At 42.4% G+C, this 12762-nt stretch overlaps 1 protein-coding gene across 2 annotated transcripts in view; it reads left to right on the top strand.

Moving 5' to 3' along the window:
- Positions 1–12762, top strand: part of LSM14A (LSM14A mRNA processing body assembly factor) — a 44172-nt gene that overhangs the window by 13831 nt on the left and 17579 nt on the right. For both annotated transcript variants that reach the window (XM_061594388.1, XM_061594387.1), the window contains exons 3-4: positions 8033–8162; positions 10474–10593. In XM_061594388.1, the coding sequence (XP_061450372.1) occupies positions 8033–8162; positions 10474–10593 (250 nt within the window). The remainder of the gene's footprint in view (positions 1–8032; positions 8163–10473; positions 10594–12762) is intronic.

Raw genomic sequence — 12762 nt, 5'->3', positions numbered from 1 at the left:
ACCGCCAGGGCCAAGAAGATGCCAGCATGGTTAACGAGCAAAGTCAAGGAAGCTCTTAGAGGCAAAAAGTCTTCCTTCAGAAAATGGAAGTCTTGTCCGAATGAAGAAAATAAAAAAGAACACAAACTCTGGCAAAAGAAATGCAAGAAGACAATAAGGGATGCTAAAAAAGAATTTGAGGAGCACATTGCTAAGAACATAAAAACCAACAACAAAAAATTCTATAAATACATTCAAAGCAGGAGACCATCTAGGGAGACAATTGGACCCTTGGATGATAAGGGAGTCAAAGGTGTACTAAAGAACGATAAGGAGATTGCAGAGAAGCTAAATGAATTCTTTGCATCTGTCTTCACAGTGGAAGATATAGGGCAGATCCCTGAACCTGAACTAACATTTGCAGGAAGGGATTCTGAGGAACTAAGACAAATAGTGGTAACGAGAGAGGAAGTTCTAAGCTTAATGGACAATATAAAAACTGACAGATCACCGGGCCCAGATGGCATCCACCCGAGAGTTCTCAAAGAACTCAAAGGTGAAATTGCTGATCTGCTAACTAAAATATGTAACTTGTCCCTCGGGTCCTCCTCCGTGCCTGAGGACTGGAAAGTGGCAAATGTAACGCCAATCTTCAAAAAGGGATCCAGAGGGGATCCCGGAAATTACAGGCCAGTTAGCTTAACTTCTGTCCCTGGAAAACTGGTAGAAAGTATTATTAAAGCTAGATTAACTAAGCACATAGAAGAACAAGCCTTGCTGAAGCAGAGCCAGCATGGCTTCTGCAAGGGAAAGTCCTGTCTCAGTAACCTATTAGAATTCTTTGAGAGTGTCAACAAGCATATAGATAGAGGTGATCCAGTGGACATAGTGTACTTAGACTTTCAAAAAGCGTTTGACAAGGTACCTCACCAAAGGCTTCTGAGGAAGCTTAGCAGTCATGGAATAAGAGGAGAGGTCCTCTTGTGGATAAGGAATTGGTTAAGAAGCAGAAAGCAGAGAGTAGGAATAAACGGACAGTTCTCCCAATGGAGGGCTGTAGAAAGTGGAGTCCCTCAAGGATCGGTATTGGGACCTGTACTTTTCAACTTGTTCATTAATGACCTAGAATTAGGAGTGAGCAGTGAAGTGGCCAAGTTTGCTGATGACACTAAATTGTTCAGGGTTGTTAAAACAAAAAGGGATTGCGAAGAGCTCCAAAAAGACCTCTCCAAACTGAGTGAATGGGCGGAAAAATGGCAAATGCAATTCAATATAAACAAGTGTAAAATTATGCATATTGGAGCAAAAAATCTTAATTTCACATATACGCTCATGAGGTCTGAACTGGTGGTGACCGACCAGGAGAGAGACCTCGGGGTTGTAGTGGACAGCACGATGAAAATGTCGACCCAGTGTGCAGCAGCTGTGAAAAAGGCAAATTCCATGCTAGCGATAATTAGGAAAGGTATTGAAAATAAAACAGCCGATATCATAATGCCGTTGTATAAATCTATGGTGCGGCCGCATTTGGAATACTGTGTACAGTTCTGGTCGCCTCATCTCAAAAAGGATATTATAGAGTTGGAAAAGGTTCAGAAGAGGGCAACCAGAATGATCAAGGGGATGGAGCGACTCCCTTACGAGGAAAGGTTGCAGCATTTGGGGCTTTTTAGTTTAGAGAAAAGGCGGGTCAGAGGAGACATGATAGAAGTGTATAAAATTATGCATGGCATTGAGAAAGTGGATAGAGAAAAGTTCTTCTCCCTCTCTCATAATACTAGAACTCGTGGACACTCAAAGAAGCTGAATGTTGGAAGATTCAGGACAGACAAAAGGAAGTACTTCTTTACTCAGCGCATAGTTAAACTATGGAATTTGCTCCCACAAGATGCAGTAATGGCCACCAGCTTGGATGGCTTTAAAAGAAGATTAGACAAATTCATGGAGGACAGGGCTATCAATGGCTACTAGCCATGATGGCTGTGCTCTGCCACCCTAGTCAGAGGCAGCATGCTTCTGAAAACCAGTTGCCGGAAGCCTCAGGAGGGGAGAGTGTTCTTGCACTCGGGTCCTGCTTGCGGGCTTCCCCCAGGCACCTTGTTGGCCACTGTGAGAACAGGATGCTGGACTAGATGGGCCACTGGCCTGATCCAGCAGGCTCTTCTTATGTTCTTATGTTCTCTTCAACAACGAGGTGCTCAGCGACGTCCACTTCTTGGTGGGCAAAGGCTGCACCGGGGCGCAGCGCATCCCCGCCCACAGGTCGGTGAGGGCTATGAGGCGAGGGGGCGCTGGCCATGCAGGGAAGAAAGGGGAGAGGGACGCTGGCTTTTTAAACGGGGATCAGGGTCAAAAGTTGGGGGGTCATCTTATACGCCCAGTCGTCTTACACGCCGGAATATACGGTACTTTGTCATGACTGAGTCATGGACATAGCCAGTCTGTGTGAGGTTGTTGAACTCTTACTACAACATTTCTCCGTTTGGATGCCCCCTTGATTTTATCCACCATCTCAAGACCACCCTGGGTATTTTGGCCAAGGGAACAACAGTATGTTCCCAGTACTAAATTACTCATGGGGCCCAGGTTCACAACCACAGTGATTCTGTGAAGGAGTCTGCCCCTTCGAGGATTTCTAGCTGCTTGTCCTCTTTGCAGTACAGAGTGACAACACCTCCATTACACCCTTCCCTGTTCTTCCTTTAGAGTTAGTATCCAGATATAAGTGTTCCACTGTTTTTCTTCCGCCCACTGTATCTGTGCTTTCCTCTAAGACCGAGGCTCCGGTTTGCCCATCTTGGCTTGGAGGCTTCTAGCATTAGCATATAATCACTTGTACATAGTGTCTTTCTCCAGGGGTCTTTGGCACATGCATTTTATCCTGCAGTGCTTAGGCTGTTTTGAATCGCTCTTGTGTGCTCCTGCACTTTCAGTGCGTAGTTCTACCTCTCCCCCCATTTGGACATCCCTAGGGGGATGATCTGTTCCAAATTGGCTGCTTTTTTCCACTTGTCAATTTAAAATTTGCTCTGTTACCTTCTGATTTTAAGTGCCAACAGTCTGGTTTCATCTTGGTAGAGCCTGCCCCATTTGTACGGGCCCAGCTTGTCCCAAAATGTTTCCCAAAGTCCTCCCAATACCATAGTCTTATTCACACACTGACACTATGCTGAGGGACGTACCTTGTACCTCTTTACCTTGGCCTTTGACTCTTGAGATATATTTTAGGATCCATCCACTTCTCTTGACTGTAATTTGGTTTAACTGACTTTAATATTCTGTGTTTAAATTGTTGTAACCTGCCCTGGGACCTCACGGTGAAGAGTGGGTAATAAATCTATGAATAATAAAATCATAATCATCAGTGAAATAAATATTACTATGAATAGCTTCCCATGAGGCATCCCAAAGTGTTTTACAATATAATACCATATATAAAGCAGTTAAAACAATTGGGGGGGGGAAGTTATATTTATTATTAAATTTATATCTTGCCCTTCCAAAGGGAGGCCAGGGCAGCAAACAACAAATAAAAAACTTGCTAAAAAACAAATATAAATTTTAAAACAGTTTAAAACAACAATACCAAATGCATACATAAAATCAAATCCAAGATAGATACTAACTGGATAAAGATTTTAGAAGGTTTGTTGAGACAGCTGCTCTCATTCACATGAAACAGGTAGCATTTTAGAGAGAACTACACTGAAGGTCCTGGCTTTCAGCTACTATCAGCTATTACCTCCATTAACTTGTGTGTTGCCATTATATCCTGTGGTCTTGAGCCAATCCAAATAACTAGAGTGTTATTTGGTCCGTAACTAGACGTACAATGACACCATCACATATCCACCCATATATTACTGAAGTCTTGAAAGCAGGTGTGGGGAACCTTAATAAGCTCCACAGGCCAGATCCTTGTGAGGATTGGCCTTTGAGACCAAATTTAACAGGTGGGCATGGCTGGCTGCCTGTCAAAGTCCCTTGCGGGGGTTTCCAGGTGCCTGAAGCTGCTGTGCAAGAAAGACACTCTTCTGCTGCTTTGCACAGCACCAGTATTGCTTGGGAATCATACTGGCTTCCTGCTTACCATTACACCGCTGCTGGCGGCAGCGGCGGCTGAAGGATGAAAGACAGAAACTGTCTTTCTTTTCTTTAGGCCTCCACCCCCTGCTGTTGCTATTGCTGGAAGGGAAAGAAGCCAGTTTTTTTCCCTGGCGCTCTACACAGCAGCAGCAAGCGCTTGGGAACATATATGGTCCGAACTGGCAGTGGCTGACCAGAAATAAGACCTTTGGATCATAGAATCATAATTAGTAGAGTTGGAAGTGGCCTACAAGGCCATCAAGTTCAACCCTCTGCTCAATGCAGGAATCCAAATCAAAGCATTCCAAACAGATGGCTGTCCAGCTGCCTCTTGAATGCCTCCAGTGTCAGAGAGCCCACTACCTCTCTACGTAATTGGTTCCATTGTCATATGGCTCTAACAGTTAGGAAGTTTTTCCTGATGTCCAGTGGAAAGCTGGCTTTCTACAACTTCAGCTCATTATTCTGTGTCCTGCACTCTGGAACAATCGAGAAGAGATCCCATCCCTCCTGTGTGTGGCAACCTTCCAAGTACTTGAAGAGTGCTATCATTTCTCCCCTCAGTCTTCTCTTCTCCAGGTAAACATGCCCAGTTCTTTCAGTCTCTCCTCGTAGGGCTTTGTTTCTGATCATCCTGATAATCCTTGTTGCCCTCCTCTGAACCTGTTCCAGTTTGTCTGCATCCTTCTTGAAGTGCGTAGACCAGAACTGGATGCAGTATTCAAGATGAGGCCTAACCAGTGCTGAATAGAAGGGAACTAATACTTCACATGATTTGGAAACTATACTTCTGTTAATGCGGCCTAATATAGCATTTGCCTTTTTTGCAGCCACCTCACACTATTGGCTCATATTTAGCTTGTGATCAACGACAATTCCAAGATCCTTTTCACATGTCATATTGCTGAGCCAAGTATCCCCCATCTTATAACTGTGCATTTGATTTCTTTTTCCTAAGTATAGAACTTTGCACTTATCCCTGTTGAATTTCATTCTGTTGTTTCCAGCCCAATGCTCCAGCCTATCGAGGTCCCTTTGAATTTTGTTTCTGTCTTCTATGGTATTAACTATGCCCCCCAATCATCTGCAAATTTGATAAGCATGCTCTGTACCTCCTCATCCAAGTCGTTAATAAAAATGTTGAAGAGCACTGGGCCCAGAACCAAGCCCTGTGGTACCCCACTCGTCACTTCCACCCAGTTTGAGAAGGAACTATTGATAAGCACTCTTTGAGTACAATTCTGGAGCCAACTGTGGATCCACCTGATAGTTGTTCCATCCAGCCCACATTTAGCTAGCTTGCTAATCAGAATATCATGGGGCACTTTGTCAAAAGCTTTGCTGTAGTTGAGATATATTATGTCCACAGCATTCCCACAGTCTACAAGGGAGGTTACCCGATCAAAAACGAGATAAGATTAGTCTGATAGGATTTGTTCTTCATAAATCCATGTTGGCTCCTAGTAATTATTGCATTGTTTTCAAGGTGCTTACAGATTGACTGCTTTATAATCTGCTCCAGAGTTTTTCCAGGGATTGATGTTAGGCTCACTGGTCTGTAGTTCCCTGGTTCCTCCTTTTTGCTCTCTTTGAAGATAGGGACAACATTAGCTCTCCTCCAGTCATCCGGCACTTCACCGGTCCTCCATGATTTCGCAAAGATAATAGTGGTTCTGAGAGTTCTTCAGCCAGTTCCTTCAATACTCTAGGATGCAGTTTATCAGGCCCTGCCAATTTGAACTCATTCAAAGTGATTAGGTATTCCTTGACCATTTGTCTATCAATCTCAAGCTCCAATCCCGCCCCTTCCACTTCATGTTTCCCGGGAGGGTCATAGACCCTTTTTTGGGAGAAGACTGAGCCAAAGTAGGAATTGCACACTTCTGCCTTTTCTTTGTCATCGTATGGGTCATATTGGATAGGTTAATTAAGATGTTGACCTGGTGTGCGGTATCTGTGAAAAAGGCAAAATCCATGCTGGGGGTCATTAGGAAAGGCATTGAAAATAAAACTGCTAATATCATAATGCCGTTGTACAAATATATGGTGTGACTCCATTTGGAATACCGTGTACTGTTCTCATTGCCTCATCTCAAAAAGGATATTGTAGAGCTGGAGAAGCTTCAAAAAAAAGGCAGCCAGGATGATCAAGGGGATGGAGTAACTCCCCCGTGAGGAAGGGTTGCAGCATTTGAGGCTTTTTAGTGTAGAGAAAAGGGAAATAAGAGGTGACATGATAGATGTTTATAAAATCATGCACTACATGGAGAGGTTAGAAAGAATTTTTTCTCCCTCTCTCATAACACTAGAAGTCATCAACATCCAATGAAGCTGAATGCTGGAATATTCAGGACAGATAAAGTCCTTCACACAGCACATAATTAAGCTATGGAACTCGCTCCCCGAGGCAGCAGTGATGGCCACCAACTCAGACGGCTTTAAAAGAGGATAGGACAAATTCATGGATGATAAACGGCATCAAAGGCTGTTAGCTACGATGGCTATGCTGTACCTCCACAGTTGGAGGCAGTACTCTTCTAAATATCAGTTGCTGGAAACCGCATGGGGGGTGCTGTTGTGTTCAGGTCCTGCTTGCAGGTTTCCCATAAAGGGCACCGAGTTGGCCTCTATAAAAACTAGATGGGCCACTGGCCTGATTCAGCAAGCTGTTTTTATCGCTGGCTTCCATCTCTCCCTTCCCTCAATGCCCAAAGGCACTGCAAGTCTTACCCCTTTGCACTTTTAGCTCCTGACATTGGAAACTTGGAGGAGGAGACTTACAAAGACTTTTCCACGTCTCCCCTCGCCCCCTTCATCCCCAGTGTGAGGAAGTTAATGGGGGAAGGGGGTGGTCTTGGAAAAGACTTTAAGACAGCCCCCATGCTCCCGTTTTAGCAAACAAGTGCAGGAGCTCTCTTAAAGCCTTTGCAAAAGCCTCTTAGAGGAAGTGCACGTGCATGTGCTGCTTCAAAGGGTGCTTTTGGGCTTAATTTCCCGTTCAGCTGATGAGTGGGGATTCTCGTGCTGCCTTGGTATCTTGTTCCCTTTGGGAAGCAGATTCCCAAATGCAGGATGAAATCCTGTCCTTGGACCCATGAGCTGACGTCGCTCATGATGTCAGCTGGTGGGCGTGTTTTGAACAAAATGGCCTCCCAGGTCAAATTGGACCCTTTGGGAAGCCATGATTGTCCTGAAGGCTGGAAGTTCCTCACCCCTGCTTTAAAGAGGCCATGTAATATAACTGATGGCTATAGCAGATTTCAGTATCCAGTAATCATGTTTAGCATTCTCTTGAGTTCCCAGTTTCCCCAATGCAAGCTCACCTCTTGTATTTTATTTTAGCATTTGTCACATCATTGATGTAGTGCTGGATTATATTCTTTTAGATTTTAACCCAGACTGTGGGAACGTTCTAGCCAGAAGCTGAACAGAATAGGGGCAGTTTTTGTTCTAAAGAGATTAATTTTTTTTAAAAAAAAGCCAGTTTGCTATCTAAAACCCCTTTATGATGGAGCACTAACTTTGATAGAGCACACAGCAACCCTTTATGGTAAGTGCTAATACCTGAGATTTGCCTATTCCATATTTCTTAACAGGTTAGGTTCCAAAAGTGTTTTCAATAAGGAGCAGTGTGTCTTTCTTTTCTGCCTGTATAGAGGACTATCCATTTAAATTGCATCAAACATAGCTATGCAGAGGTGTTGTATATTGGTGATCCATGCCCTTTTTTGAATTTTGAAATGGCTGTGTTAGCTGGAGAATGAAGCATGCAGTTGGTAAAGTAATAGCTTAGACTGATTGGAGTGTGTTGCGTCACGCACTTCCAAATGCAACCCTGATAACAAAAGGGTTCTTGCACTCTGGTTTTATTGCTAGCTATATGCAGCATAATTATTTTGCATGTTTCATAATAATTGTTTTTTTCTGCCTTGATCAAGTTTTTTTTAATGAATGTGGTTTTCTTTAGTCTTCTCTAGGATCATCTTCTACTTCATTCCAATCTGTGGGTTCCTATGGTCCTTTTGGCAGAATGCCAGCTTACAGTCAGTTTAGTCCAAATCCATTAGTGGGCCAGCAATTTGGTGCTGTTGGTGTTGGTATGTTTGCATTTTCAACTTTTCTTCTTGGCAAGCAAGTAAAGTGCATACTGTTCCCATCCCATAGGATTAACATCTGCTGTGGTGATTTTACAGAAATGCATGTGCGTGAAAACGCCTGATTCAGCAGGCAAACCTCCCACCCCTCAATAATTTCTCTTTGCAAGCATCATTAAGGTGGGTGGTGTGTGCTCTTATGAAGCTCCTGTTTTCTTTCCTGTTGTGCAGGACACATTCCTGGTGGAGTATACATAATGTTCCATGATTAGACCAGTTTTGGTAAATGTTTTCATTTTGGCATATCTGCTTTACAAGGTTGTCAGACTTGCTGGTGGTTCTTTGGGTTACTTGAAATCTACCAAGATTAAAAGGAGGGGGTTACCTGTAGGAGTAATATTGAGACAGATCTCTGGGTTCAGCCATGCTTTGTGGCTTGGTGTAGTTTAGCCCAGTGGCAGAAGCTCAGGAGAGCCTCTGGAACAGGAGCCAAAACGGTGCTGTAAACAATACTAATCTAAAGACAGTTTACAATGTTTACGGCATCTTGGGTGAAAAGATGATGGGAGGCAAGAGCATCTGCTCTATTGCTGATCTATAGCTTCTAAAATACTTAATATGAAAAGTATAAGGAGATACTTTGTTTACTTTTCCATGTTGTAAATACTGGACTCTGGCCAAAATCCAGTAAATTGCAAACATCTGGTTTTGCACTGTAGGCATTCTGTTTTTCCCTTACTAATTTGCTTAGGAAACATTAGTCCAGTGGATGAGGAATATGAGAAGTTCACCAGGCAAGTCACTGTGCAACTTAGTCTCAGGTTCCGGTTTGTAAAGTGGTTCTGTTCAGATGTTGCTATGCTGTAATATCACCCTAGAGTTTGGTGTGTACGCCATTATTATGAGAAAAGTGTCTTCGCTGTAGCTTCAGGGAGTTAAAATGTAGATGTACTGCCTTCAAGTCGTTTCCGGCTTATGGCGACCCTATGAATAGGGTTTTCATGAGGCTGAGAGGCAGTGACTGGCCCAAGGTCACCCAGTGAGCTTCATGGCTATGTGGGGATTCGAACCCGGGTCTCCCAGGTCATAGTCCAACATTTTAACCATAATATCACACTGGCTGTCACAGAGTTACAATGTTATATTTAATAATACTATATCCCTGATGATGATTTTCCCATATCTTTCTTGGAACAGTTTTGTGTAGAATGTATATGTCAGAGAGGCACCACATTAAAATTGAATAAATCAAATACTACTTTCTCATGGCATTGTAGGAGAGGAGCAGCTCAAGCTCATTAGCTTGATGTTTATCAGTAGGGAGCATTTGAACAAGTACATTGTGACCCACTTTTTTGAGTTATTGTAAGATAAAATAAAGTCCTAATAGCAAGATGAACGGATTGTTTTTTAAAAAGTAAAAGTATCATGAGCCAGCCTGCTATAGCTAATTTATGAATACATATTTTAAGTAATTTATTTAATATTGTACTTCTGTTGAGATCCTTTTTCAACTGCATGTGCAGTTTTGGAGTTGGCAACTAGTAAACAGAGATATCGGATCATGCTTCTAAAATTTTGGTCACAACTGAATTTGGGAAATACTCCTTTCACCAACAGTCTTCTTGCCAGCTGAGCTGAAAGAGTTACCAGTTCTTTCAGCCTAGTAGAATGGCAGAACTGAGCACCAGAATGAGGTTTGCAAGTGTGCCTCCTTTGGATGTATTTGTATTTATACGCAGTCACTTACTCTAGCTTACTGTGCATTTACTTCAAAATCTGTGCAGATTTCTGCTGGTAGCGAAACACTTTTCTTCTTAATTCTGAAAGCTAGTGCAGACATGATCACATAATTAGCAGTGTGGAACATTTAAAAGCTGTTTTGCTATATCTTAGTAGCTTTAAGAAAAATAGTCATGTTTTGTCACACAAGTTAGTTTACACTTGATTACTTCCACTTGCTTCATGGTTGGTGTGGCAAAGAGTGCGTCATTCACTAGCAGCTGGACTAAAAGTTATGCTTATCTGGCTTTAGTTTGACAATGGCAATTTAACTGGTTGAAGAATTGCTCCCTTAGCCTTACTAAGGCTATGTCAACATTTTCAGCACCATGCGGCTTCTCCCAAGGAGTACTGTAAACTATATTTTTGGGTGACGTCTAAGCATCATTAATGGAGAGTTGTCAGCACTCTTGTAGAATTGGTAGGACTGCTTGGGCAAAACAGGACGGTTGAACATTTTGGTTACGTGAATGTTCATTGAAGCGTAGCCTTATGCCATGGAGCTTGACGTCTCTTTTCTGTCTTCATGCAGGAAGTTCACTGACATCTTTTGGAACGGAAACTTCAGCCAATGCTAACTTATCCCAAAGCAATGCAGTTGGTTCCACTTTTACAACTGATGCAAGGTCACTAAAAACACAGCTCTCTCAAGGTAAAGGCTGGTGGTGTCAGTCAGATTCTTGATCATTTTGAGTCAGTAGGTACATGCATTATCATAGTGTATTATTCAATTCAAATTAAATTAAATATATTCTTCCTATTGCAAATATAATGCAGTTCCAATTTGGTTCTTCTCTTCTGGTGCTAGCATTAGGTATTTTTTGTTTGGTTATTTGTTTATTTCAAACTTGCACAGCAGGCTAATCACATGACAAGTGTCATGTTTAGTTTGGACCTATGTAACCCTGTCTTCAGAGTTTAGCTTGGTGGCCATGGGAGTCTCTTCTGTGGTGGTCCCCATGATGGGGAATTCCTTACCCAGGTAAATTCACATAGCTCCTTCTTTGCTAGCTTTAGTCCATCCTAGTGTCCTAAGCTTTTAATATTCTTTTTTTTAAAATAATATTTCTTGAATTTTAAATTTATGTATACAAAAAATAAGAGAGAACTTTTTCCATAACCCTCCCCCTCTCTCCATAGATGGCTTTCCCCTTATAACAAAATATCTCATAAATCACTTAAAATATAGATTTGAGATGTATACAAACAGATGTCAATATAAAATCAAATACAAAATTCCTCAGGACAGCCAAATAGAACAGAATGTTGTGGGGACTGTGAGGCATCCTTCCCTGGCTCTCCCTGTCAGGTTCCTACCTGCGCGTGGCTACTGCCTGTCACTAGGCACCACCAGGGACTCCACCAGTCCGGACCGCTCTCTTATGGTTTCTGTCCCCGCTGTAGCACCGAGTCCACATCTATGCAAAAGTGCATAGATCCAGGGACACAACTTTTTTTGGGGAAAAGGCCAAAAGGTAAAAAAGAATATGGAAAGGAGAAGACCGCTGGAAACAGCGGCCATCTCCTTTGTTTTGCCCCCCCCCCCCGGATGGAACATGAGCTAAAAAAGAAGAAAAAAGTTTTGGGGACACATGGGAAGGAAAGAGGGGAGAAGAAAGAACTATCATTCCCCCCTCCTTCCCCCCCAACCAAGATTAATATATGGGTGACTTGCGTGCTATTTCTCAGACAACATCATTTTGGAGGTTTAAACGCTGGAGAATTTGTCAGAATTATGTGAGTATTGATGCACAGTCTCTTAATCTTGCATTAGAATAACTTGGTGTGAGAGATCGAGCTTCTGCATGGATATTAGCTGTTGATTCTGTAGGGGTGCGTTTGTGAGGGTGAATATTTTTCTTGCTGCTTTCCCAGTGCCTGTTATATCTCTGTTGCATGTCATTTTGGTCAGCTTCTAGGTCTTCCTTTTGGATCCCTTCAAGGGTGTTCTATGTTGCATGCCATCAGGAGGGATAGAGCCTCCTTCATGGTGCTCACTGTCAGCAGCCCTCTATTCTTAGGGACAATCAATCAAAATCCCCAGTGGTACCTGATTCCTGCCTTCTGCAAGAGGGTGGTGACCGGTTTAAAATTTCTTCACTTTTGCAGCGTATCAGGGCATAAATCTTGTAATGCCATAACAGGCTTGCCAACAAACTGCAAATCTTTAATCTTTCTCAGGGCTCGCATTAAATCTTTGTGAACCTTGTAAATTAAGCAGTAATATCTAGTGGGGGTGCTTTATCATTGGGTTTTGCAGCTAGTGCCTGGTGAGCTTGTTCGAAATCATTTACCAATATTTCTAGGCCCAGGTGATGCAGAGTATGCTTCTTTCCTGCCAACAACCTTAAGATTTTTTTTTTTTTTCAATCAGAGCAAACTGCCAGATTTTACTGTCCCATATGTTGGTATGATCTGACTGCTCCACATCCCCTCCAACAATGAGCAGATAGTGCTGGATTGATTACCAGACAACCAAAGTGGGGTCAAATACCACTTCTGAAAGATCTTTAACATCGCTTCTCTCATAGAGGATGAAACCAAAGAAAATGGAAATTTAATCCATAACTTTATCCAAAATCAAAATTAATAGTCAGTTTCCAATCTGTTTCCTACATTGTTTTCATTCCTTCTGCTGATCCAAAAACTTTTCTAATGGCATAAATTTTAGAAACCAGCTTTTAATATTCATTTTGGTTCTGTCCCAATATGCCAGTTTTTTAAAACTAGTGTAAATCTAATAAAACTAGTGTTGAGGACTTTATGATTTGATGGAATTTCAAAGCTGCCTTGAAAGCTTTTAAGTAGAGCCGTGGAGTAG

The sequence above is a fragment of the Rhineura floridana genome, chromosome 13, assembly GCF_030035675.1.
Source record: "Rhineura floridana isolate rRhiFlo1 chromosome 13, rRhiFlo1.hap2, whole genome shotgun sequence".
Taxonomy (NCBI): Eukaryota; Metazoa; Chordata; class Lepidosauria; order Squamata; family Rhineuridae; genus Rhineura; species Rhineura floridana.
This window is presented reverse-complemented; position numbering and strand designations above follow the sequence as displayed.